The following is a 27664-nucleotide window of genomic DNA, read 5'->3' as shown; positions in this document are numbered from 1 at the left end:
GTGGCACTTACCTGTAATCTGAGCACTCAGGGAGGCAGAGGCAGGTGGATCTCTGAGAGTTTGAGGCCAGTCTGGTCTACAAAGTGAGTCCAGGACAGCCAGAGCTACACAGAGAAACCTTGTTCCAAAAACCAAAAAAGAATATACAAGAAACTCAATCTAAATACACAATAGGAAAGCTAAAAGGCAAATATGCCTCATGCAAATATAACCAAAGGAAAGATGGACTTATTATCAGGTAAAGTAGATGACAGAGCAAAGAAAATTACCAGTGACAAAGATACAACATGACAGGGGCTGGAGAGATGGCTCAGAGTGAAGAGCACTGACCTCTTTCAGAGGTCCTGAGTTCAATTCCCAGCTACCACATGGTGGCTCAGAACCATTTATAATGAGATCTGGTGCCCTCTTTTGTTGTGCAGGTATACATGCAGGCAGAACACTGTATAAACACATAATAAATAAATATATCTTTTTTAAAAAAGGATACATGACATAGTACTAAAAGACTCAACTCTGCAGAAAATATAGAAGCTCCCAATGTGCATATACCAAGGAAAGAGCTGCAGAGTATGTGAAGCAAAACCAAAATAGAATAGAAAGAAGAAAAGGAGAATTTCACAGTTATATTTGTAGACTTCAAGGACCGTCAACAATCAATGCATTGACCAACTCGACAGAAAATTAGCAAATAAACAGAACTATTTTAGTGTTACTCAGCAAGAAGGCATGGACTTTGTAGAACCCACCAAGACCCCACATTCTTCTTGAGTGCCCACGATATAGAGAACACACAACAAGACAACATCACAGATAAAAAAAAAAATAGCTCAACAAAGGGCATGGTGCCAAGAAGCCTGGCAGTGCCAGCACTCAGGAGGTAAAGCGGATCACAGGTTTGAGGCCAGCTTGGCTTACATGGCAAGATGCTGATTCAAAACAAAAATCAAGCAAATGAGCAAATCACAGCAAGATACAAACAAGAGACACAGTACATTCACCGACCACAGCAGATTCCAACTAGAAAGTGTTAACGGATTATGGGGACATTTACAAATGCTGGGAAATCAGAAAACACACTTGTAAAAAAAAAATTCATGGGGCAAAGAGGAACTCTCAGGGGAAATAGGGAAAATATACACCGACCTTCTATTTGAAATGGAATACAACATGTCAGGACTTGGGGTACACAGATAAAGCAATGAAGAAGAGAAAAGGTTAAACACTAAGTCTTTATAGCCGAAAAGCAGGGCTGTCTCATGAGCAACCTTTGTTCCCATCCCAAGAAGTGGAAAAACAAGAGCATTGCAGTGACAGTCCTGGAATTTTGGTTTTTAAAAAAAACACAAGAAATATTATAAGAATATGGTTTCATTTTAATCCCAGGTCTGGAGATAGGGGGCTGCTTCAGACTGCCTGCAGCAGCAGCTATCATTTGCCTCGTGCCCTAGCAGAGGTGAGGTTTTGCCAGCTGCAGATAGCTTCTGTGATTGTGTGACATTTGGATTTCTGGGAACTTTTCAGAGGGTATGTAAATGCTAGAGCCCCAATACGTGGGGTTGGTGATCGGTGGTCTTTCAGGGGGGTTGGTTGTGGTTTGCTAGCAGTCTTGCTCAAAGAAAAACAAAAGGAAAGAAATTCAGTCATCTATATCTCTCTCCTCTCTATCCTATCTCCCCTTCATGCCCTAATCTCAGTGGGACACATCCAAGGAGAGACAAAGCTGAAACCCTTGACCTTGGGTAGCCCCTTGGCATGAGCAGAAGTACCCTTCAGCCCAGTTAACTCGAAACTCTTATGGACCCCTGGCTGTTGAGGTAGGGATATAGAAACCATGTTTCCCCGTAGGTCTTGGTAGGAGATGACCTGGGGTCATCAGCAGCCTGCTGCTGCCAGGCTGTAGCCAGCCATAGCATAGGCACATGATTTCTCTGTTGGCCATAGCTCGTGACTCTCAGAAGTCACAATATAGCCCTGGCCACTGCTACACAGTGTACATCACCTCTTCCTTCTTCTGGTCAGCCTTCTGCTTGTTTTCCTGCATGAGGTTACGACGAGCCAAGATGGCCTCCTCATGGCTCAGCTTCCCCTGCAGCCTCCGGCACTCGCTTGCAGCCAGCTGTTCCTCCAGGTCCTTTGCCTGCATCTTCTTCTGCCACTCGAGGAATTCAGAGAAGTCCCCAGCCCCGTCCACAAGCTTATCAACTCTGGGGAAGAGAGACAGAGGTGCAGCTAGGTTTCCTCATGTGGTCAGGACCACTAGGAGGCCATAGGTCCTCTCAGGCATGGACTGCCTCAAAGAACATTCAGCCATACCACTCACTCCCAACCACTACCTACCTGCTTACATCTGTCTGTCTCTTCTGTGTACCTACTCACCCACCAGTCACCTCCTTAACCTCCCCTCCACCCATTTCTCTGTCTATTCTTTCTCTGTCCCTGTCTGTCCACTTACCAACCCTGTCCACACATGCTTGTTCCTGTACTCATCTCTCCAGTCAGCCACCTGAGCTCCCTCCTAACAGCCCAACTTGTAGACATGAAAGGAAACTCATGGGTAGGGCCCAAGGAGCAAGTGACCCTGAGGGTGGTCAAAGGGAGGGGACCAGGGGTTGCCAAGTCTTTTCCTGCCCTGGTCTGCTCCTCACTCACAGAGCTGGGATTTGTGGCCACGAGCCTGCTTGCCTTTCTTCCACCATAGCAGGACCAGAGTCTGGTCAGGACACTGTGAAATACATTTGGTTTTCATCCCCATTTCTTGCCACATAACTGGATGCCTAAAATACTTGAGAATATCACAGTGTCTTTTTCTATGAAAATAAGATAAGTGAGGATTATTGGTCTCTGGGCACCTTCAGCAATGGGGACTGGTCACCAGAAAGACCAAGGCAGGAGCAGAGTTTGGAAATTTCAGCTTCACCATCACATTGCTGGAGGGAAGCTGGACAGGAAGGGAGGGGATTTCACACATCAGGGATTTCTTTAATCATCCACGTGTCAAGTCTTTATACAACACACAGGTCAGGGTTCACATGAGTTTCTGGACAATCAGAGCAGGTGCAAGATCCTGGAGGCTGATGATCTGAATGGGGAGTGAGGCTGAGACCCAACTCTTCCTCTCTGTCCTGTGCATTTTGTTTTGTTTTGAGACAGGATTCCTCTGTGTAACCTTAGCTGTCCTGGACTCCCTTTGTAGACTAGGCTAGCCTTGAACTCACAGAAATCTGCCTGCCTCTGCCTCCCCAAGTGCTGGGGTTATAGGTATGTACCACTGTGCTTGGCTCTTAGTCACACTTTTTACAATGAATTGGTATATGAAAATAAGCCTGTCCCCAAGTTCCCTGAGCTTCTGTATCCAGTTTAATCAAGTGGAGAAGGAATACAAGAGAGAGGGTTTAGCTTTTAAGAGCACTTGCTGTCCTATCAGAAGGAGTGAAGTTCACATGCCAGCAATCACAAAGGGCAGCTCACACTTATTAACTCTAACTCCAAGGAATCTGATGCCATCTTCTGGTCTCCTCAAGCATCTGCACACACATGCCCATACAATCACAGAGATGCACACATAAATGACAAATAAATAAATAAATAAATAAATAAATAAATAAATAAATAAATAAAGTAAGTCTTAAAAAAACAACAAAGGGGTCATGAAACCCCAAACTGTATGTGGTTGCTCAGAAACACAGTGAAAACCACCTGGGGATGTTGATTAGTGTTTGGGTGCTTGCCTAGCATGTGCAAGGCCCTGGATTTGATCCTCAGTATTTCAAGAACAAAATAAAACAACAACAATAATAAAACTATGTGAGGATTCCAATCAGCATCTTGGGGTGGACAGTCTTGAGGACAGAGCCCTCGCCCTGTGGCATTTAATATTGCCTCAGGTAGAAGGTGCCACAGCAGAAATGAATTAGAGGATACCCAGCTATTTCCATGGCTGAAGCATGCTTGCTGGCTGCTGAAGTGAAATCTTACACCCTGGCTTGAGGAAGGGTGTTGCTGATGGAAGGCATGGGATAAACAGTAGGGCTGGGTTGCGCATTCACTCACTCTGGGAGATTTGGAGTTCTTTGTTCTGCATGAATGAGGATGGACCAAGGGAGAGCCACTTGGCAGTCAGGAACTGCTTGCTGCCTGTGGACTATACCAGCATGCTTTCTGATTCCCAGATCCCACGGAAAGACTTGGGTGTTAGTAGTGAGGCGTGGCCCAGGTAGGTGAAGGAATGAAGCGATGTGTTTCAGACGTTCAATACTGTTTCACTATCAGGAGAGGCTCAGAACAAGAAATAGTGCTGACCTACCCCATTTACACCTCACCCTGGAGGAAAGGGGCTGTGTGAGCCGAGCCACTCCCACTTTTAGAACTGACCTAACAGAAAGCTCTGAGAGACTTTCGTGACTGAACCAAAGAACAGTTCTAACAGGGCAACTGTTATAGGCAACATTGTCTGGGCTGCATATCTTTTTCCTGTAGAGGATTAATGTTCAAAGATGGGACATGGACCATGGAGCTGTCAGATATGGATTTGATCCTTGGCTGCCAACTGGCCACCCCTAGGTAGCCTTGGGTAGGATGGATCACCAGAAAGACCAAGACAAAACCAGGATCAGAGTGCTGGGATCTGGGGGGACAGGCAGAGAACTGACAGTTAAGCTGATTCCCCTTGACCAACATTGCAATCAGCCACATCTACCTCTGAGGTCTCCACAAAATGTAAATGCCAAGATTCGTGTGAGCTCTTGGACCGCTCATCAGCTAAAAGGTCTTAGAGGGCGGTGCACCTTGGTAAGTAAGTAGGGAGGCACCACTGGCTTTCCTATAGGCTCTATGCATCTCTCTGTCAGTATCAGTCATAACACCTTTTACAATAAACTGGCAAACGTCCATAAACCTGATCCTGAGTGAACTCTCCATCCTCTCGCCTCGGCCTTCAGAGAGCTCAGACTAATAGGTGAACCATCAGCTGGATGGTAGCGGTATGCACCTTTAATCCCAGCAGAGGCAGGTGCATCTCTGAGTTCCTGGCCCAGCGTGGTCTACAGAGTGAGTGCCAGGACAGAAAGGGATACACAGAGAGACCTTGTCTGGAAAAAAAAAAAAAAAAAACACCAACCAATCAAACAAACAAACAAAAAGTGAACCACCATGCCCTGCCCTGGCCTTGCTTGCATTTTCCTTAACATCTTCAGAGCCTCCTCTCTCCTCTTTGTTGGGCTGCCTGATGCCAAGTTCTTACTCTGGGCTTTTCTCTTGAGGGTAACACCCCTGAGGGTGGAAGGGAAAGAATTAGATAACTCCATCTGCCCCTCACCTCTCCAGCTCCTTCTCCACCTGCCGCTGGTACAAGGCCCCTTCTCGAAGGATGGTGGCTGTGTTCAGCTTGACCGGGACATTGTTAGGCTGTGGCAGAGGGGAGAAATGGAAGGTAGGTGTCTCAGAAGCAAGCGTCCTGCTATCAGCTATCAAGCCCTTCCAACTGGTCCCCTGACTTAGACACTTCTCTCTGCTTCATGGGTGAAGCTGCCTATGGGGCCCCTGGTCCCTGAAGCTCCTCCTCTCAGAGCCCACTCAGGGTAAGGCAGACAGGCAAGGAAGTCCCAAGAAGAGGCCTGATAGGCTAGGAGGCCCTCACCTTGTAGAAGGTCAACTTTGGAGTCCTGCGTATGCGGGGGGCAGATTGATGTTGCTGCTTCTTCTTGGAGTCCTGCAAATCAGGCAGAGGCAATCTGGCATCTGGGCCTGCCCAGCACTCCTGGAAAGGTCACCCACTCTCCTATGTCCCCACTCTAGCTGCCCATCTACCTGTGCCTACTGTGGCCCCCTCAGGACGACGTTCTCTCTTCCATTGCCCTGGAAGCCCTGCTGGGGTGCTGAACCTCCTGAGCAGTAACAAAAGCAAAGCGTCTTCTAGACCTAGGGGCAGCAGTCCCTACATAGGTTGGCTAGCTTCCTCAGGATTCAGTATCCTTCTCTTTGGTTATCCCCCAGGGCTAGGTTCTCACTGGCCTTATTCCCTTTTCTTGGGCTGAATGTCTCCTGCTGTCCTTTGATGAAAGTTGGGGAGACCTTAGGTCCCAGCATGGAGGAACAGTCTGTAAAGGCAGCCATCACAACACCAAGCATGCTGCCGACTGGGGTACATAGCCCTGGACTACCAGCTGATAGAGCCTGTGCCAGTTAGCTGGCCCAGACGATCCTGCTCCTGAGGGAGCTTCTCTGAGGACAGAACTTCTTCGTATTGGCCCCTAGTCACCCTTGTCTCTTATTTGATTGTGGGTTTGTTTTTGTTTTTAAAGATTTATTTATTATGTATACAGAGTTCTGCCTGCATGTACACCTGACAGAAGAGGGCACCAGATCTCATTATGGATGGTTGTGAGCCACCATGTGGTTGCTGGGAATTGAACTCAGGACCTTTGGAAGAGCAGTCAGTGCTCTTAACCTCTGAGCCATCTCTCCAGCCCAGTTTGATTGTTGATGGTTATTCAAAACACAGTTTCTCTATGCAGTTCTGGCTGTCCTGGAACTCGCTCTGTAGACCAGGTTGGCCTTGAACTCACAGAGATCCGCCTGCCTCTGCCTCCCAAGTGCTGGGATTAAAGATGTGCGCCACCACCTCCCTTTTTAAGACAGGTGTAGTGGGAGTTTTGGTGTCTTTAAAAACTCATATGTTATGTAAGCATGGTTTTGTTTTAATCCTAGGTGGCGCTGTCCTCAGCAGCAGACTATTTGCCTTGTGCAGGCTCGGAGAGGAGTGTTATCTTTGCCAGCTGCACATAGTTTAATTCTGAGGAGTCTGGAGAGGGAATAAATGCCAGAGCCTGGAGAGAGAAGGGGGCCTCTGAGAAAAAAAAGAATATTGGTGCTCCTCTTGCTGCTCCTGGTTGCTGTTGTTACAGTGTGATGAGAAGTTGGAGATATCCTGAAGGAAAGACTGCTCCAAGGAACCCAATGACCCTAATCAACAGGAAGTAGCTAAAGAGAACTACACGCCCTCTCCCCACTAGCCTTCTTCCTCTCCTACCTGGTGTTGGGGAGGAGCAGGGAGAAAGAGATAGAAGAAACCCCAATAAAATAAAATAGATTTTAAGAACGGTGCCAGCAACAGGGTCTCACTAGTTCTGACTGGCCTGGAACCCAAAAAGACATGTGCTGACTCTGCCTCCTGAGTGCTGGGATTAAAGGCATGCACTGCCACGTGCAATCTTTCTGGTCTTTCCGTAAGGGTTTGAGATGGATCAGTGGGTAAAGGTACTTGCTGCTGTGCCCGATGCTGAGTTCAATCCCTAGGACCCATATGGTGGGAGAGAGTCAGTTTCTGTAAGCTGTTCTCTGACCTCCACAAGTGTTTGGGCCACCTGTGGCTGCAAGTCGAGGACGGCCTGAACTACTGATCCTTCTGTCTCTGCCTCGGTTCCAGGGTCACACCTGGCTTATGTGGTGCTGGGGATCAAGCACAAGGCTTCGGAATGCCAGGCCACCAACTGAACTGCAACCCTAGCCCCAGAAGAAAGAACCTTATGCTATGAGAAAAATGCCACTGTGGCCTGGAGGCGGGGTGTTACCTGTGCTTGTGGATCCCTGCGCGACCGAGGCATGGCACACCGAAGCTCTTTCATGTTCGCTTTCAGCAGCAGCTCCTGCCATGATACCATGATGCTCTTCCCCTACCAGCTACAACCCAGGGGCCTCAGACCATTGTTGGGGGTGGGGCGTTGATGGTAAGAGGCATGTACTATGCCCAAGGTCCCCAACCTTCTCTTCTTCCCCTACTCTTAACAGCTCGGTGGGGTCGCTAGGGAGACAGGGTCCCACATAACCACCTCAGCAGTCCGACGGTTGTATCTCTTGATCATCTGCAGAAGCTGCTGTTCCTTGGGCTCCTGGTAGGTACTCTGAGGGACCTGGGAGGGTGGCAGAGGGGCAAGTCTGCAGTTAGTGACCGTAGTGTAGAGGGTCAGGCCAGCAGCAGGCATGGGCTCTAGGGGTGGGGGATAGACAGAGGGAGCTGTAAGGCCAGGGCACTGAGGGCATGTCATTGGTCTGGATGAGATAGCCAGGATCGTCAAGCGGGGAGGCAGCCAGCCCTTAGGATGGGAGGAAGCAGGCAGAGAGGCCAGAGAATGTCATACAGTGTTTTAAAAACATAAAATAAGCTGCCTGCGAAGGGACCTTGGAACTTTGGTCTGTCCTATGAGTTCAGTCATAGGAGACTCTCAGTGTCCCTACAGGAGCTGTGTTCAAGGGGCAGGTGAGGGGCCAGCCTGGTCACTCTTGAGCACAAGATTCCTGAACCTGTTTCCTTAATCCTGGTCTTCTTGTGTGTTTCACAGACATGCCAACTCAACTCAGACAAACCTAAAACCCTCATCTTCCTCCAGCCATCCTGCCCCCAGGCTTGATAACCCTCACTGGGGACCCTGTTGCTGTCTTTTTTTTTTGCCCACGCCAAGGCCTTCATCTGTGGCTGTGTCCCTCAGACCCATAGCCATCTCCAGTCTTGCTCACCTGCTTCAAAATGCCCTACAAAGGGCCTGTTTTCTTGGCTTCTTTCTCCCTGACAGCCAGGAGGCGCTGTGTTGGTTCCAGCCCACCTGAGTGTGTGTCCTATCTGTGTTTCTCACAGTGTGTGTGTCATTTCCTTCCTCTTTCCCCTTCTCACTGCACTGGGACCTCTCCTGGCTGTCCTCCGTTTGGTCAGGGGGCGGAAGGATACTGTCTGGGACTAGTGCGTATTCTTGGCTCACTGTCTGCCCCTCCAGGTGCCCATTACCTTACTTGTTTTCACTCACTTCTTGCAGCTCGTTCCTCCATGGCTCTTCTTTGGAGGCCTTTCCTGGCTACGCTAACCAGACTCTCTTTATTTTTTGTTTTTTTGAGGCAGGGTTTCTCTGTGTAGCCTTGGCTTTCCTAGACTTGCTTTGTAGACCAGGCTGGCCTTAAACTCACAGAGCTCCACCTGCCTCTGCCTTCCCCAGTGCTGGGATTACAGGCGTGCGCCACTGGGTCCAGCTCGCTAACCAGAAACCTTGACCACACAGACACTTTCTCTTCCTACATAGTGCGTTTTCTTTCCAGGATATATCACCAACATACTACTGCAGTTTATTCATGCAGATTTTTTTTTTCTCTGAGTTCCCAGTGGAAAACAAGTTCTGTGAAGGCCTCGTGCCTGGTGCATACTGGACATTCAGGGACTTTGAAGGGAGTCTCAGCCTAGGAGGGGAAAGGAAGTCCTGGCCATGGTCAGAACATGGATACAGGCTTTGTGAATACAGAAGTGAGCTTAGGGAAGCTATGTCATAGTGAGGGAACAAGCACAACTGTCCCTCAGCCAAGCAGAACAAACAGAAAGGAAAGTGGCTGGCAGCATTGATTCGTGAGGCATCAGTGACCCTGTAGATGGGGTAACTGTGGAGTTGCTTAGCAACAGAACCCCAGTGACCTATCTACCCATCCATCCATCTGATTACTCATCATCTATCCTCTACCCATATGGACATTTATCCATCTCTCCGCTCTTCTATCTATCCATCCCACATGTCTTTTCTAAGTCATAACTCTACCACCTTGTCAGAAACATAGCACAAATAAAATGGGTAAACAACCAGACAATGAGCAGATCCACAACTTGTAAACAGTAACCAACACTGTGGAGAAAGATGAGTCAAGAATAATACTGAGCAGGGACCCAGCAGAGCTGAGGCCTCATGGAAAACTTCTGGAATGAGAGATTTTCAGTGAGACTTTGAAAATGGAGGAACCAAGGTGAGATGTGGGGCCTCCAGAGCAACTGCCTCACACTCCTCTATAAGTCCTTTATCCTATGAGGACTGACCTAGGAGGCTGAATCCACAGCCTAGTCAGGACTTAGCACCCAGGAGGATGATAAGCAGCTCAAGCAGGCATGAGGCCTGAGCTGGACCAGTCAGAACTGTCCCTGTGTAGTTTTTCCTGTCCTAGACAATGTACAGTGTAGAAACAAGGCCTGGATTCATTCCTTTGAAACTAAAATGAAATTAAGTTAGTCTAAAGATGAAATTCACTTACAGAGGAGAGTAGGTAGAGGTAGTTACAGATAAATAGAGCTGGAACCTTGATCAAACTACACCTGAAGCCTATTTCTACTTTAATACTAGTGACCCTGATCAAACTATATCTGAAGCGTATTTCTACTTTAATACCAGTGTTCTATTGTCTAACCCAGTTTGAGCTTCAGTTTTCTGTTACTTTCAGTTCAGAACTTCCTGACTGATAAATCAGAAACAAATAGGAGATAGACAGACTCTCAGCAGAGGAGACAAACATGAGCTTCTCCGAGTAGGCACCAGGCATTTCTGGGGCTCACACAGACATGCCTCATCAAGCCTAAAAAGTGCTGTGGCTCTCAAGTACTGTCTAATGGGGAGGGTGGGTAGCATGACTAATGCTGAACTCCAAGCACAATCCAAACAGGCCTGAACCCATAGCCAGGTAAATATCCCTTAACATCTCCTGATTTCGTCCGAAATGTGGTGGGCTCTGGGTCAGCCAACTTCCCTCTCTGTGTGTGGGGATGCAGGTGCTTTGTGGGTTGCTGAATGTTCCTGTCTGACCCTTGACCCTGGAGAAGTCCAGCCACCCAGTGATCCTCAAACCCTGGTAGTGCAGGCACAAATGCCCAACTCACAGGTCTTGGCTTGGGTATAGTAGGGACAGCCTCAGGCATTGGAATGGCACGGGGCTTTGGGACAGTCAGTTTGAATTCCTTGTGCTCTGTGGCCTTGGCCTTGGTCTTCAAGAGAGATTGATCAGTTGGCACTCCCTCCAGTTGGTTGATCAGCTCTTGGACCTCTGGCTGCCATCTTGAAGGCAAAAGTAGAGAAGGTCCTAGTGTCACATCCTAAGCAGATAACTAAGAAGCTAACCCCTGGGATCTGAAGAACCCCAAGTGCCTGGATGTCCTTCAGGGTGAGGTGATGATGGACAGGTGACTCTCTTCACTGACTATCTGTGGGTGCAGTTCAACTACACCTTTCAGTACATGCATTAAGTTTCCCTTTGCACAGACAAAGAAACTAATGGGCTAGAGGAGCAGGTAGGCTGAAACATCCCCTGGAGGGATATGGGGCTCTCTGAAGACAAGCAGGAACTGGGGTGTGGAGCTGATATGGGCAGTGCATATGGTGCTGGAGGAGGTAGCAGGAAGCAGGGACAGGAAGCTGGCAATGGAAAAGGAATGTTCTGGAGCAGCACTGTTGATGGCAGGTGGAGGCGACTGTGTGTGTTGGTTGTGGTGAGCACCACATCCCCCTAAACAGCCAACTGTCCTTGGGCTCAGTCTTGGGGTCCTGTGGAGCAGAAGTTTAAGAAGGTTTTTGATAGGTGGTCCAGAGGTCTAGGAATCCTCCTTTCACTCTTCATGCCTGAGTGGACCCAGCTCATCATCAACAGCCTGTTCAGGGTTTCCTCCTGTGGGGCTCATCAAGCGTGGATACATAACTTGCAATGGTTTCTGCCTTATCCCCAGAACCAGGACTACCCAGAGTGAGTGAGGCTGCCGTAAGGGCTAGCACCAAGAGGCTCTCATAAGGCCATGCAGAAACTGGCTTCCAGCTTCAGGGTAAGAATGAGGAAGCAGCTGTAGACTTGTGACAGGGCTGTTCTGAAGATGGACGTGAAGACTGTGCTAAGTGTGGAACAAGCACACAACTGCCCCCCCCCCCCCCCCGGAGTTTGTTCTGGTTGCTAACAGTGGGGATTAGCTGGTACAGGAGAGCTCTCCTTGGTAAGGGAGTAGCTGTGAGGACCCCCACTATGGGCCCAAAACCTCCCACATGCAGCAAATACATAAGTAGTCTCTTTGGGTCCAGCCTATCTGCCTGCCTCCAGAAAGACATGATGTTCCCCTATTTCTCTCAGAGGGGACGAATCTGGGAGAGCTCACTGCATCTTGCTGTCTCTGCCACAGGCTGTGGTAGGTAGATACACGGCATCTCTGACCTCTACCTCTAGCCTTTCACAGAACTTCCATGAGCAGAAAGGGAATGAGGAGGCCCCCACCTACCCTCTGAGACACCTGGAGTGGGCACAAAATGATTTTCAGAGCCCTGTGACAGCTGACCCCACAGCTTGCCCACCTCATCAGAGGGTCAATCCAGTTCTCCTTCACGTGGCTTGTTTCATAGATGAGGCTCCACTCGTCCTTGATCCACGAGCACAGGTTCAAAGGGTTAAAGAAGAACCTGAGGAACTGAGGCGGGAAAGCCCTAAGCAGCTCTGCTGTGGCTCAAACCCACTGCTGCTCCAGTGCCTCTCACGGGGGCCAGAACAGACTGTGACATTGTTATCGTGCCCGCTGCAGGTGGGCATTCATCCAGCTTCCAGGCCTGGAAGGCCCTTGCTCCACTCCCGGGCACAATGTTGCAGGGACACATGGAGGGCTGCCTGCCACCCGCCCTGCCCCATTTCACTGGGATCTATAACTCTGGGAATGGAATAATGCCATTTTCTTTGCCCAGTAACCCTATTGCGGGGGGTGGGGGGAGCTGGGAAAGCCCTCAGACCTGGGAAGATGGGTTGTCACTCAACCCTTCACGGTGGCTATCTGATCTCAGCCCTAGGATTGTTGCTGCATCCCTAGTCAGGGCCTGCACAGTGTGAGGCTTGTGGTGGCCCCAGCTCAAAGCCATTCCCAGATTATTAGTGTATGAACTTCTGCTGGTGGCTCCTCAGATTCTGTAGCTGGCTTACAAATTTATTTTTATTGGTGTTTTGCCTATATGTCTCTGTGTGTGTGTGTTGGATCCTGGAGTTACAGACAATTGTGAGCTGTCATGTGGGTGCTGGCAATAGAACCTGGGTCCTCTGGAAGAACAGTCAGTGCTCTTAACCACTGATCCATCTCTCCAGCCCCCTTTTTCTTTCCTTTCTTTCTTTCTTTGACACAGAGACTCAGCCTCCCAAGCAGCTGGGATTACAGGCCACAAGGCCTGGCTCCCATGTGGGTCCTGTGGGCTATTGCCATGAGTCTCCAGCACTTCCTAGGCTGGTCAGTGACTGGCCTGGGGTCAAGGTGCATATCCTGGGGACAGTGTGTGGTCTGCATCCCAAACATCTGGTGAGTCAGCACTGCCGTACCGGGGTAAGAGGCAAGGTGGATGTTTGCTCAATAGTCATTATGGATTCCAGCACAAGGCAGCAGAGCCTGAGCCAAGTACAGGTCATGCTGAGGATGGAATGGGCCAAGGCAGTCCCAAAGCATCTTTCAGAAGATGCCATTGATTTTACTTCTTTGTCATAAAAATGAGGCCCTTCCTTAAGATAACTCTATTTGCTTACCCAGCATGGGGTACTTATGTTTGTGTAGGTAGGCAAGCCTGTCCTTCACAAACCAACCAAACAGATTTCCCCAAGACAGAGGACACTGTCCTATCCAGGGGGTGTCAGCCGATACTAAGCAGAGAGAAGGCGAACCTGTCAGTTTCTCTAGCTAGAGGAGGGAAGGTGGGGCTGATCAGATGCACATCTGGCCCTGGTTCTTGTCCCTCATGGCTGGCAGCCTCAACCACAGCCCTGTGGTGGGGCAGTGGGGCTCACCTTGCAAGTCTTAGCCACAGGCTGGGACTTGATGATGCTGCAGAAGAGCTGGAAGCCCAGCTCGTCCAGCTGGAACATGGCCAGGTAGCAGATCACTGGGGAGAGAGAGTGGTGTGAAGAGTGCTCTGCAGAGGGGCTCTGTGTGACCTTGGGAGAATTCTGCAGCTGCGGAGAGTCTTGTAGCACCTTATTCTGTCAGGGCACATAAGGACAGGCCCATATAGCAACTACCACTTCATGTTCAGTGATCACAGACACTGGGCCACTTGGGGCTTTTAGCTTCTACACACATTGCTCTGCATTTGGTCAATTCTCAGAAATCCCAGGATTTCTCTGGGCAAAAGTGATGTCATCTTCAGTGTCATCTATTTTCTAAGCTGAGTCACTTTGAGCCTTAGGGCATGGCGACTCCTCTGGTGAGGCTACTGGATATGCCTCTGCGCCTCTGCAGTAAGGGTCAGGCCAGCCTCGCATCTGGCACTAGCCACCTGTCTCAGCCTACCACTGTGCTGTAGCCCTTACCTCTCTACCTCCTAGGCCAGCAGCAAGGACGAAAGCAGGGCCTAGGGCTTGATCCCTCTCTGCTCTATGGTCACCAGCCACTGACCACAGACACCGTGCTCTGTGAATGTGGACAGCAGTCCGAGGTGGCTCTCCCTGGATAGACCTATTCTTGCCACAGGTGACAGGGTTAGGGCCATTAACAGACTAGAAGAAGTATGCCATTTGGCCTAAGTTGCCCTCACAGGCATTCTCTTTCAGGGGTCCAGAGGCTGCCTGGTGCAGCAGGGCCCATGTCTGCTCTCAAGACCTAGGTCTCAGTTTTGCCATCTGTGAAGTGAGAAAATTTACCTAGCCTGGGCCACACATTTATGGGAGCCTGAGAATCAAATGAGAGGAAGAGCTAAGGGTGAAGCATGAGGAGCTGTGTCTTGAAGCTTGCCAGCTTGTTGGTCTCTTTCGAGTTAACCTGGCAAGGGTCTGTCGCTAGCTTCTTCTCTGGTTCCTGCCTGGAGTGGGCAGCAGGCCTGGGCCTCACCATCGTGTGGGTAGTGGATAGACGCACCCTCAAAGAGGCTGTAGTCGGCCCACAGGCAGAGCCGGCCATCCCGAACATAGAAGGCATCCACCACGATGGCCAGTAACTTCTGGTACTCAAGGCAGCCAGACAGAATATCCAAAACAAAGGCAAGCTTCTGGGGGCTCAGAGTCTGGAAAAGAAAGTTAAGAGTGAGTGCGCCAAGACCAGGAGTTCAAGGACAAAGGGAGGGGACAGATATTCCTACAGGGCTGAAAAGAAGCCAGTGAGTTCAGCTCTCCTAGTGCAGTGGGCGATGACCACAGTGATTGGGAAGGCAGGACCTCCACGGTGAATGAGGACAGGGTGGTTCAAAGACAAAATAAACATGGAAATCAATGAGACAATTAACAACACAGAAGGAAAAGCATTATGCAAATATTCTTCTAGATGAGATTGGGCAAATCCACAGAGACAGAAAAAGAATGGCAAGTAAGTGGCAGGGGAGTAGACAGGGAGCCAGGCAGCTGGTATTTCATAGGGACAGAGTTTCAGGTCAGGAACATTAGATGTTATGGAGATGGATGGAAGTGATGGCTGCACAGTCCTGTGAGTGTGCTTTGTGTCACTTGAAAATAGTTAAAATGGTCAAAATTTATGTCGTGTGCATTTCACCACAATAACAAAAATAAAGTCATATAAAGTCATTCAAATGAAGAAATAAAACATTATCTAAAAGGTTACTGCACAACTGAGAGAAATCTGTGGAAGCTTGTCCAGAATAAAGAGCAGGATGGGAATTAAGAATTCTGTTCCTTTAGCCAGGTATAGCGGTACATACCTTTAATCCCAGCAACTGGGGGAGAGCAGGCTGAGTTCAAGGTCACCTGGTCTACTTGAGTTTCAGACAGGCAGGGTTACATAGGGAGACCCTGTCCAGAGGGAGGGGAAGAGGAAGGAAGGGGAGAAGGAGAGAGAGAGGGGAGGAAATAGGAGGGAGAGGAGAAGGAAAGGAGGAAGAAAGAAAGAGAGACAGAAGAGAGAGAAGAGAGAGGTAGATTGATTCTGAATTTCTCAAGTCTGTCCCTTTTGGAGGGAGCTGGTCAGGCAGGGTAATAATGGGTTGACCTTTCTCATTTACTTTTTTGAATAATTTTGGTTTTGTGACCAGTGTCAAGACTTTCTATCTCTGTGTTAAAAATCTGACAAAAACAGGGCTGGGCATGGTGGCAAATGCTTTTAATCCCCGTACTCAGGAGGCAGAGGAAGGCAGATCTCTGTGAGTTCGAGGCCAACCTGGTCTACAGAGCGAGTTCCAGGACAACCAGGGCTACACAGAGAATGCCTGTTTTGAATAACCAAAATATAAACAAACAAAAAAAACCTGACAAAAATAATTTACAAAAACAGTTTACAGGTGTAAAAGATTAATTTGGCTCCTGGTTTCAGAGGTTCTGGTCCACGGTGGCTGGCTCCCATTGCTTTCTGGCCCATGGTGAAGTAGACACAAGGCAGATCAGAGGGAAGCTGTTCATCCTTTCATGATGGCAGGGAACAGAGGGAGCCGGGGGTGGGCACAGGATATATCTTTTCAAGACAGCCTGTTAGTTTCCTCCTCCTTCAAGTTCCCACCAGTTCCCACCAGGTCTGAATAATGCTATCACATTATAATTTCATCAATAGATCAGTCCATTGACAAAGTTGGAGCTCCCAGGATCTGATCATTACCCAATTGCCCCACCATTGTGCTGGGAGTAAGACCTTCGACACAGGAGCCTTTAGGGGACAGACAATTCAGACCCAAATAATAATATGACCTTTGTGTGATGCGTGTTAATTATTTTAAAAAGTAATTAAGGTTTGAAAAGTAACTTAAGTTTTGAAGGAGAAGGAAAATGAAGGTATCTGCTGGTGCCAGTAGAGCACTAAGAAATTTAGTGGGACACTTGCTGCTGAGCCTTTCCAGAAAGTAGTTTGGAAAATAGGTTTGGAGAGCTTTATTTTCATGACCCTTTAACAGAGCAAGTATACTTCTGGGAACTTAAGGAAACCTACAACACAGAAAATGTCCATGTGCACACATCAGGGGAAGAGGTCTGGCAGCAGTGAAAACAGAAACAAGGGTCCAACAGTGAGTGGGGCATCATGCTCCACCCCACAGGCCAGTGGGATGCAGCCATTAAAATGATGCTATGCTAAGATTTACAAGGGATGACTAAAGAGCGCAACCCACAGTAAACCGTGGGCTATAACTCTGGAGCCCACACAGTGCATCTGCCTCTCCTCGCTGCTCCTTTGCACCCACAGTTCACTGACACTTTTCTAATGACCTCAAGATTAGTAACGATTTCCCCACAGCTGGCCGCCCCCTTTAGCGTCTCCCCCGCCCCTCTCTTATGGCTGCCACCCCAGAGCTATCTGGCTGCCTATGCTTTTCTTGTTGGTCCTGCTCTGCAGGAATTTTTTTTTTTTTTTTGTGCTCATAACCCTTGTCCACAGCCTGGACTCTGCCCTGACCTTTTCCTGCTCATAACCAACCTCCCCAAGGGCCACCCACACAGGCTGAGCAGCCTGGTCTGAAGGTTAGGCACAGGCCCTGTTGGGCTTCCTGTCTACTCACACTCAGTTACAGGTCAGGACCTTGGGCTTCTGGGGTCTCATCTTGGTAGGTCCCTCTGCCCAGGAAGCTGTATCCTGCTTCTGGGGATCTGCTGCTCCTTAAAGTCAGACTCTTGCTCATTGCCTGGCTGCCTTGCCTGACTATGTCGCTGGTCCCAGGTGGCTTCACTGGGCACCTAAGCATAGCTTGTTCACTAGTCTTGCCACGTGAGGGGCTCCCGAGTACCAGGAAAGTCAAGGTGGTATCCAGATACTGACCCCCACCTCTATCTCCACCTATGAAACTCAGCCCCAGATCAATGTGTCAGTGACTGACGCTTGCTTCAAATGGTTGGTAACTGATTAGGAGTGGAGACAGAAGCCGTGGGATGCACCTCCAGAGCTGGTACCCAGGCTAGGGGACTTCACAGTAAGTGGCTGGGGTCTCTTTACTCCTGTCCCCTCCCCAAGGCCCGGCCAAGTGGGCTCAGGTGGACCTGGGCTACTGCAGCTGGACCCATGGTCTGTGCTCCCAGTTGTAACCTTGTCTCATTTACTCAAAGCGTACATCCAAACAAAGTCATATCCACATTAAGAAGTACCCAGGGGGGCTGAAGAGATGGCTCAGAGGTTAAGAGCACTGGCTGTTCTTCCCAAGGAAGGTCCTGAGTTCAATTCCCAGCAACCACAGGGTGACTCATATCCATCTATAATGAGAACTGGTGCCCTCTTCTGGCCTGCAGGCACACATGCAGACAGAATACTGCATAAATAATAGATAAAAAAACTTAAAAAAAAAAAGTGCCCAGGGCTGCCATGGTATGCAGTCTGCCCACCACATGCCCTGCCCTGAAGCCTTCTGTCAGCCTTTGCCTAGTGGTCTAGGTGTCTGGAACTTTCTGGCAAGGGCATCTCCAGCCTTGACCTGACAGTCAGTATATTACAGCAGGTTTCTGACAGCTGGAGATGAAAGTGTGTTGTTCAAACTGGGTCAGTACCCAGGGCCCCAATCCACCTTGGCTTCAGAAGGACTTTGGCAGAACCTGAAAGGACCAACATCTGAGGCAGTAGCTGCTTCTGTGACTGAGGAAGAGAGCGGCTCCATCCTCTGCCGCCAGCTCACTGGATGGCATCAGAGTGTTAGGCTTCTCATGGAAAAGCACACAGATGGTCACGATTTTGTGATGTGCCAAACAACAACCAGGACTCATTTGCTGTTAATCTATTGGCTCTTAACAGAAAAAAAGTGCCCCAAACTAGTTAGGAACTGCTAAAACTAGGGTTTCTGTGATGGTCATCAAACGGTAATGACACTAACTTCTCTCTGCCTCATTTGAAAGAAAGGGTACCAGCTCTTTCTTTTATCAAAGCCTGGAAGGACTTAGCAGCCCAGGTAGCAAGCTGGCTATTCCAAGTGTGTGGAGGGAGTGGCAAGAATAGTGGAGGAACAAATGGACTGCTCAGAAAGTACCAGGGAGGGTAGTGTGGCCAGTGGGGGTGGACATGAGGATGGGTAGGAGAATCGGGAGGGCACAGTGGAGCAGAGGGGCTCTGCAGGGAGGACACCTTCTGTGTCATGTCTGTGGGGAGGGCAGAGTAGAGGAGGGCAGTGTGCTCTGAATAGAGCGATGACAAGGAGCTTTCACTGTCAATAGGACAAGGGCTATATCAGGGCTAAGGTGGGGGGTGAGGATAGGTGCATGCCTCCAGCGGGGCGAGGAAGAGACACAGCTCTTGGTGACTGGGCTTGAGCTGCTGAGATGAGCTGTTTGTGGGGGCTCATGGGGACTGAGAGAATGTATATGCCCTAGACCGGACACATATGCTACTTACCATTGGATGCAAGAGTTGAGGGTTGGGGAGAGAGGTCTGGGCAGGGTGGAGAAATGGGATTTATTAGCAGGGATTTATCCTTCACACCCTGACAAGGAGGGGCCTGAGCCTCTGGGAGAAGGAGACACAGAGTGGGGAGTGTCCGGAGAGCCAATCAGAATGATGCAGGATGACAACCTGGGCAGAACCTGGAGCTGCCCCTAGAGAGCGTGGCAAGTCCCCTGGGGGAGGGATGTGCTTTCTCCAAAGCACCAAAATTTAACCTTCCAAAATTCAGTTGAAAGTGTAGCTGCCATTGTGATGAGTGGAACATTCCCGAGACATGCTCTGCCTGTCTGCCTTTCACCTTCTGCAGCAGGACACACTGCTGCTTCCGTCTTGGATGTCTCAGCTTCCAGAACCTTGAGAGTTAAGTTCTGTACAATTTTCCTAGCCTCAGGCCTGTTATAGCAGTGCTCACAGACTGAGGTGCGGCCTAAAGGAGGGTGACAACCACCAGGCAGAGGCCCCAAGTCCCTGCTTCCCTCATGGTGCTGTCCACACAGTCACAGCTCTTCCCATGAGTTGCTGTCTGTCATAACGCACCATGGAAGTTTTGTAGCTCTGGATAGATCCAGGTCTCATGTGTATTCTGGGTGCTGGGAGCCTTCTCATGGCAAAGGGGGTAGGGGTGGGCTATGGAAAGACCACTGGCTCCTAAGAGAGCCTTGCCTCACACTTCTCCCCAAAGGAAGGAATGGATCCCACGCTGTTCGCTGGAGAGTGAAATGCCAGGTGACACATGCATGTCACTGATGTGGTCTCCCAGGAACCCCAGTGGCTACCCTGACCCTACCTGCTGTAAGGAGGTGGATACCGTCTCCAGGAACTGCTCAGGACTGTCCTTCCCTCGCTTAAATTTGTCAAGGTGCTCTATTACTGTCTCAATGCATTTTCCATAGTAGGTCATCTTTGGAGCAGAGTCCTAAAACAAACCAATACAGGTCACATTATCCAGAGCCTCTGAGTCGCCAGTGTGGCTGTTGGCTGAAGTGGCTGCAGGACCCTCACCCACACCAACAGGACATCCAGGAGGGTTCTGGGTGAGATTTTGGAGGTAGGGGTTTGGGCTCAGGTAAACTCAAACTCACTACTTGGTTAGTTCATCTCAGTAGACCCTCTACTGCCCAGAGGGTCTGTTTGGTGTTGGTGAGCCCACCTGTAGTTTACCACTGAGCCCCAGCCTCAGCCCTCTCTGTCCTAGATTCCAAGGCAGCGACCAAAGCCCCACAGCCACAGCTATGGGTGGGGTGACCCCTGGGAAGGGCTCAGGTCAGAAAGCAGGCCTCTGAACACCCCTCAGTCCAGCTGAAAGGGTGGCTAGTTTCTCAACAGGCGGAGATGGTAGACTCACAAAGGCTGTGGAGTTCCCAGGTGCTTTGGCATATGAATGGCATGACCCATACTAACGAATACAATAAATAGAAATAATAAGAAACAGTCAATTGAAAAAAATATTGAGGCCAGCTTGGTCTACATAGTAAGATCCAGGACTGCCCAGGCTACACAGAGAAATCCTGTGTTGAAAAAGCTAAAACAAACAAACATATAAATAAATAAAATGGAGAAGGAGAACTGAGCACTCGCTTGTACTCACCCTTCTGTGTTTCTTAATGGTGGATGTGATATGGGCAGCTGCTTCAAGCTCCTGCTGCCTTGACTTCCCCGCCAGAAAGGGCTGTATCTTGAACCTGTTCTCCCTGAGGTTGCTTTTGTTAGTATTCATCATAGCAGCAGGAAAAGAAAGCAAGGTCCTCAGTTGTGATGGCCAGTCCTGGCCAGTCATGCCAGGCCCATCAGCTGACCTTTGAATATTAAGGAGCTATTCTAAGCTGTGAAAATGCCAATGAGTGAGAGTTTTAAGAAAGATAGGAGAGAGAAAGAAAACAGGAACATGCTCAGAACTGAGGGATGTAGCTTTCTGGAAGCGTGAGGCCTCTGTAGAAGGAGAATTCATACAGTCTGCATAGGGTACCCCAATGCTCTCAGCAGAGACTGGGATCGCCGAGGAGCCTCATGCTTCATTCAGCATTCTAAGCTCCAGTGGGTCATCTGTCAAAGGTCCTGCTTGACCCCTGAACAAGTGCAGAGAGCTTCCCAGGCATGGGTCTGGGAAGCTGAGGTTGAACCCAAAGGGAGTGTGATTGTGGAGGAAATGAAGATGGCTCTATGTCAGTGGTTCTCAACCTTCCTAGTGCTGGAACTACTTGATACAGTTCCTCATGTTGCAGTGACCGCCAACCATAAAATTATTTTCGTTGCTACTTCATAACTGTCATTTTGCTACTGCTATGAATCGTGATGTAAATGTCTGATGTGCAGGACATCTGATACGTGACCCTGTAAAGGGTCATCCAACCCCCAGAGGGGTTGAGACATACAGGTTGAGAAGCGCTGCTCTATGGGAACAGTGGGTGGCAAGACAAGAGAACAATGAGAATGGGATTTCACTGTCATCTTTAGGAGAAGCCGCTCCGCTCCATGGAGGAGCTGCCTGGGAAGCACTGCTAACCACTGAGGGGGAAAAGCCTGGGGTGACTGCTTCACTGCAGGCCAGAGTCACCCTGGCTGCATTCTGGGCCAGCGCCACCACATCTGGGGCCTGACTGGGCTGCAGACACACAGGCACCACCAGCTTCTCTGAGACTAGCCTCAAGGAGTCTGGAAACTGGTTTAGAAGCCCTGGTACCATGGACAGGCTCTAGGGACACAATAAGGAAGCTCCATGAGCACTGAAGGGAGGCATAGCTAGGACTCCATCCCTGCTCAGCCCATGATGACAGGTACTAGGGAACCTTTTCTCATGCCTAAAATCTCACAGGGCCATCTCTTGGTAGATTCCTCATGGGTCAGAGGCTCTCTAGGAGGAGACAGTAGCTTTCTGTCTTGGACAATGCCAAATTAAATCCATCACACCCAGATCTACACCTGCCAGATGTAGCCAGGTTTGGCTTTGGATGTGGCCAGAGGTCTAGGGCTGACCTGCACCCTCTGAATCTCACCTCCTTGGAGCCACTGGAGCCATTTCATCAGTAAGTATCTCTACTATTGGAGGGCTAGATGGGAGGAGAAACTCTCTGAGGGCTCCTAGGGTCTTCTGCTTCTCTGGTCACTCAAGCTACTTCTACTGAGCTTCCTGGTGAGAGACTTGAATGCTAAGAGGAGGTTTCTGGGAACCGATGCCTACGCTGCTCCCCATTTCATGATGCACTCTGAATGAGCAATAGATGGGCTTCATGCCCATGAATGTGGCTTCCTCTCTTAACAGGGACTGAGAAGGCCAGATACTTAGCTCTGCTGATATGGGTACATTCAAGCACAAGAGGCCAGGAAGCATTCTGGGACATTGCTTCATGGACTGTGGCTTCTCTCTGGCTTTGTTAGAGGGCCTCCATGCTGAGTAAGCCTACTGACCTGTTGTTATTCAAGGAGGTGGATCCCGAGGCCCTCTCTGAGACCACACTTGCCGGCTGTTTCTGTCTGCTTTGGTCTGTTTCTGCCCTGGCTCTAGCCCTGGTCTGGTTAGTCCTGTAAGCCCTGATGTCACTGGCCATGCAGGACCTTTGCCCCCTTTCTCTGGAACAGCTCTTGGGGCTCTTTGTTCCATTTTGGATCTCTCCTAAGTGGACAACAATCTCAGACACTCCAGGAATCTTGGCTAAAGGCAGCTCTGGGGGTGTGGGGAGGTCCTTTCTCCTCTGTGTGTGAGAGAGAGAGAGAAAGAGAGAGAGAGGGAGTTTTGCAGGAGGCAGGAGGAGAGGGGAATGTCTGGGCTCCTGGAAGCGCTATTTAACAAGTTCTCCAATTCCTAGTTAGGAGTGTCTTGGTGGCAAACATGGTGCTGTCAGGTAGCTCTGGGGAGAACTTTAGCTCCGAAAAGATATCTGTCTCTAGAATTTTCAGTGTGTGCCTCAGCAAAATCTAGTTTTTCTCCACCAAGTGCAACTAGTAAACAGAAGACATGTACTAGGTTCACAGCAAGTACTGGCCCTCACTGCGCATGCCTCGGACAGTGTCAGAAGCCTTGCGGGGGTGGTAGGGTGCCGTCTTCAGACTCCTCCCATGTTAGTCACTTGTGTTCAGGGAATCCTTTGCCCCAGCCTCACAGCTGAGATGAAGGATGTGTCTAGGTGAAGCCTTAATTGCATTCACTTGGTCTCCCGGTCTGGCCGTTTTGAGCGGATGTTCTTTAGGGCAGTGTGTGGGATGGGAACAGCAGTTGGGGGGCTATGGCCCTGGCTGCTGTGGGCTGAGTGGAGAGGTGAGGTGTCAGGAGTCCCAGGTTCTCAGTTGCTTCCTTCACTGGGGTCTTTCACTGGTTTAGAAGTGTGTTTGCATTTGGCCCCCAACCTCAAATCTTCCGCTCTCTCTCTTCCCACCAGCTTAGGCAATCTCTAACACCTGGGCTGCACACTTATCTACCTGAGGCCTGCCTTCTTTGCCTCAGAGTCCCTTATGGAAACCTCTGATGTCAACCGAATGCTCATTAAGCCTCAGCGAGTGTGGTGAGCAGAGGCCCTGTCTCTCACCGAACCTAGCCAAGGCCTACAGTGACCTCTGAACAACAAATACAAAAATAGAAAAAAGTATAAGTACACTAAAACAGGCTCCTCGTCTACTCTGACAATCACAGGTGGTCAGGATCAAAGCAACTGAAAGGTCACACTGATTGAACTGAGGGCCTTCATCATGCTAGGCTTCTGTCACCAAGCTCCATCTAGGCCCTCACTGACAGTTTTTAAAATTAGACTGTCTTTTATTCTTTGACATGTTCATACATGTAGACAATGTGTGTTGACTATATTCATCCCCACACAATGACCTTGTAAATCATCTGTTTTTCTAAACCTTTTCTAACAAGAGTCCTTTATACAATACACTTCAGTTTTTATTGTCTCATTTAATTGGGGGATAGATGCTCTCATAGTATGTTCTAAGGAAATAAGAGGACAAACTTCATGTCAAAAAGCTTGGAGCTGAGAATCTGGTTCCCTGTCTCCAAAGGGATTTTCTTTCTGTGTGAGCCTGAGGCCTGGCCTTAAAAGCCTCACTTGTCCCCTGATGAAGATGTGAACTAAAGCAGAATAGCACGCCCATAGCCTAGGACTCAGAGCAAAGAATACAGGCAGGTGGAGAGTGTTTATAGACTTGTATTAGAGCGCTAGGGGTGGGTTCAGCTGGACAGCACTAGCTTGAAATACGCCAGGCTTTCAGTTCCATCCTGAGCACCGAGGAGAGCAAAACAAAACACAGACTAAATCGCCCGGAAACAAACTGAGGACTGAGTTTTCTTCCCCTCACATGTTCAAGGTGCAGTCCATGACAGCAGGGGAGTCAAGGCAGCAAGAGTCTGACCAATGGCCACACTGCACCCCCAAGTAGGGAAACAAGGAGGGGCGGATGCATCCTAGTGTTCAGCTCACCTTCTCCGTTTTTATACAGTCCAAGATCCCTGGCCCATGGAATGGTCCTGACCACAGGCCAGATGGGTGTAATGGAAGTTTCAGTTTCTTTGTATGTTATGTGAATATGCTTTTGTTTTAATCCCAAGTGTGGGATTTTAGTTGGGTTATAGTTTGTCCACAGCTGTTAATTGTCTCCAGCTGGTAACGTGCAGCATGGAGAGGGGCGTGGTCTAGGACTCAGTGTGAGAGAAAGAGAAGGTGTGGTGTTTGGTGTTGGTTGTTGGCCTGTAGCAGTTTGGAGAGACCAGAGACCAGAGATGGTGTGGCTGTTTGAAGCAGACAGAGAGAAACACTTTGAGGCACAGCGGTGTGGAGGAGACTGCTAGCTGTGTCTGCAGTTGATGGAGATTGGTATAGGGCCCTAAAAAAACCCTTGACATTTCTCAGCCTCCCTGGAAGCTGGCTGTGGCCATGTGTTCAAGTTCCTCCATTATTGAGAAATACTAGAGAATAAACTTTGGGACAGTTGGCCTGAAGCAGAGGACATTCCTTTCTTCTCTTTTCCAGTAGGGTCATGGGATTAGGAGGTGATGGCAAGTACCAGTGCAGCCATCCTGGAACCTGAGGAAAAAGGTTAAGGTTGGTAACCAGAAAAGCTGGTTCCTGCTATACCGCCAGGGTCACCTCTTCACACTCTTGTCTGGAAACATGATCTACATGTCAGAATCTTTTGTTGCTTGTAGTTAGGTCTGATATACCTCCCTCCCTGGGGTTAGCCTTTGTCCTGGGCACAGCTTCCAAGTATGAAGTACAAAGCTTCTTTCTGCACAGCAAACGCTGAGGCTCTGGAGTTGGCCAAGCATGGACAGACCCCCAGATAATGTATTAATCCATTTATTACTAGACATGAGTTCATGTGTTTGCTCAGAGTTTTTGCTTGGAGAAGATGGTGGCTTTGGGGGGAGCAGCTTTTCGTTTTCTTTTTAAATTTTTTTATTTTTATGTGTGTATATATGGGTGCATATATAAGTGTGTGCACACGCGTGTAGAGGTCAGAGGATAACCTCAGTTATCCTTTAGGAACCATTCATCTTGCTTTTTGAGAGTCTCCCACTCTTTTTGAGAACTCTCCAAATGGTCTAGATGGCTAGATTGTCTGACTAGTGAGTCCCAGGGTCCATCTTCTCTGCCTCTCAAGTGCTGGGATTACAAATGTTTGTCACCATGCATGGTCCTTTCAAAAAGTATCTTATGTGTATGTGCATTTGCCGGCATGTATGTATGTGCACCACATGAAGGCTAAAAGAGCCTTTGATTCCTTGGAACTGGAGTTACAGAAAACTGTGAGTTGTCATGGAGGTGCTGGGAACAGAACCTGGAGCCTAAGCAAGAGCCCCCGCGTTCTTAACCACTGAGCCATCTCTCCAGCTCCATGTCTAGCTTTTCTCTGTGGTTCTGGCATACTAAAGTTATTCTAACAAGGCAAATTGATCGACATTCTCAGCCCCAGAAGCAGCTCTTACGATGGGCGAGCATTCAGTTATGGACATGTTGACTCTACAGTGATATAGAGAAGAACAGGCTCAGAAGATGTACGAGAGTCCCAGCATTTAGGCTGGAGGGAAAAAGTGCTTGTTTATAAAATCACGAGACTTCCTGCACTTACCCAGGAATGGGTGGGCGAGCAGCTTAAAGGGAGTAAGTGGTGCCCCGCAAGGCTGCGCAGGTCCGGGCTAAGGGGCTAAGGTTAGTCGCAGGAGCAGCTGGGGCGAAGGACGGTGCAAACACTGTCCCCCCCAGAGGTAGTCAGCTGGTAACCTATTGTTAACAGCAGGCGATGAGAGCTGAGACCCAGTTACTGGATTTAGCAGCTCCGAGATCAAGGCTGAATTTTGGTAAAGTGCCTCAGAGGAGTGGCTGGGGAGATATCTGATTGGAAAGAACAGATGGGTTGGAGTTGGCTGTAGAAGGCACCTCCAGAGGGGCTTACTTTTTAGGGCAGGAGAGATTCAGCAGGTAGAGAAAAACGGGAAAACCAACCAGAAACCACAACACAAGAGGAACACGACTCCTGGGCCTGGAGGATTGGACTCCCATTGAACTTAGCGAAAGGGAGAGGTCAGGGAGTCCAGGAAGGAATCCCCTAGATCCCGGGCTAGGGTGAACCCAGAGGAACAGGAATTCTGTGAGGGACGGAAGTAAGCTCCACTGCTTTCCCGCTCACTTTCAGATTAGTGGGAGAGGTGGCTCTGGTGCGGCTGAGGTGAAAGCAAAAAATTGTGGGGGGGCAGGTGAACACGGGGTGCTTGAGGTCTCCTATTATGGCCAGCGCTCTTCAGAGGTGCATGAGAACTTTGGGTGGGATCCCATATTTGTTCTCAGCTGACTTCTTGGCACGTGATAAATTCTCAGACTTCTGCCTAGGTTTGTGTGTTTACAGGTATCAATTAAGGCACTGCGGAGGAGGTAGTGCATCACGGGAAAATGATCTTTTTAAAATACTACCGTTTAGAAGAAAGCGTGGCGATTAAAGGGGTGGTGGTGGGAAGCACCCTACCTTTAATCTGGGAGATGGGAAGAAGGGGCGCAAAGGTAGCCTGCTAAGGCCAGAAGACAGGAGGTAAAGATTTGAGACCTGGAGAAAATGAGTTAGTGAGAAGACGTGAGGATGGGATGCTCCTGGCTCGCTGCGGCAGCCCCTCATCCTAACCTGCCCGCCTACCTGCGGGCCTCCTGGTCTCCTGAGGCCTCCACCTGCCCCTACGTTGTCTCTCAAGGCGCCGCCGGCGGGAGCCCTCATCGTTCAGCACTCGCACCTGCAGCCTGCCCGAGCGTTGTTGAGGAGCCGTCACCTAGCAACGACGCAAAGGCCCTGCCCGCGGTGGGCGTCGGGACCTGTAGTCCTGAGCGGCCCTCCCTTGGGTGCGCGTCCCCGGCGGGGTGCGGCGTGGCGCTGGGCGCGGATTGGCGGCCTCACCCGGTCTGCCCCACCCGCTACTCGCGGCGGGCCGGGGGCGTGCGGCGCTTTCGGCGCATGTGCGGCCGTGACCCGCGGAGGCGCCGGGTTCCCGAAAGCCGCGAGGCTCCGTGCGCCTAGTGCCCGCGCCTTTCCGCGCGCCCGCCCTCCCGCCCGCGGGTTTGGGTCGGCGGCGCGCCGCTCGCTGAGCATCTTTCCGGCCGCGCACCT

The 27664-nt window shown here is 49.7% G+C and overlaps 1 protein-coding gene across 1 annotated transcript in view; it reads right to left on the bottom strand.

Annotated features, from left to right (window-relative positions):
* Cfap99 (cilia and flagella associated protein 99) overlaps positions 1-20722 on the bottom strand; it is a 32079-nt gene extending 11357 nt beyond the window's left edge. The window contains exons 1-11 of the mRNA XM_055624184.1: positions 20670-20722; positions 19864-19997; positions 14651-14787; positions 13585-13679; positions 12126-12238; positions 10676-10850; positions 7830-7910; positions 7572-7646; positions 5639-5710; positions 5318-5406; positions 2003-2207 (exon numbers count right to left, since the gene is read on the bottom strand). Of these exons, the coding sequence (XP_055480159.1) occupies positions 2003-2207; positions 5318-5406; positions 5639-5710; positions 7572-7646; positions 7830-7910; positions 10676-10850; positions 12126-12238; positions 13585-13679; positions 14651-14787; positions 19864-19982 (1161 nt within the window). The 5' untranslated portion in view covers positions 19983-19997; positions 20670-20722. The remainder of the gene's footprint in view (positions 1-2002; positions 2208-5317; positions 5407-5638; positions 5711-7571; positions 7647-7829; positions 7911-10675; positions 10851-12125; positions 12239-13584; positions 13680-14650; positions 14788-19863; positions 19998-20669) is intronic.
* Positions 20723-27664: the final 6942 nt, after the last annotated feature.

Source organism: Psammomys obesus, unplaced genomic scaffold, assembly GCF_907164565.1.
Source record: "Psammomys obesus unplaced genomic scaffold, mPsaObe1.curated_primary_1811, whole genome shotgun sequence".
NCBI classification, from domain to species: domain Eukaryota; kingdom Metazoa; phylum Chordata; class Mammalia; order Rodentia; family Muridae; genus Psammomys; species Psammomys obesus.
Note: the sequence above shows the minus strand (reverse complement) of the source record. Positions and strands in the feature narration are given on the sequence as shown.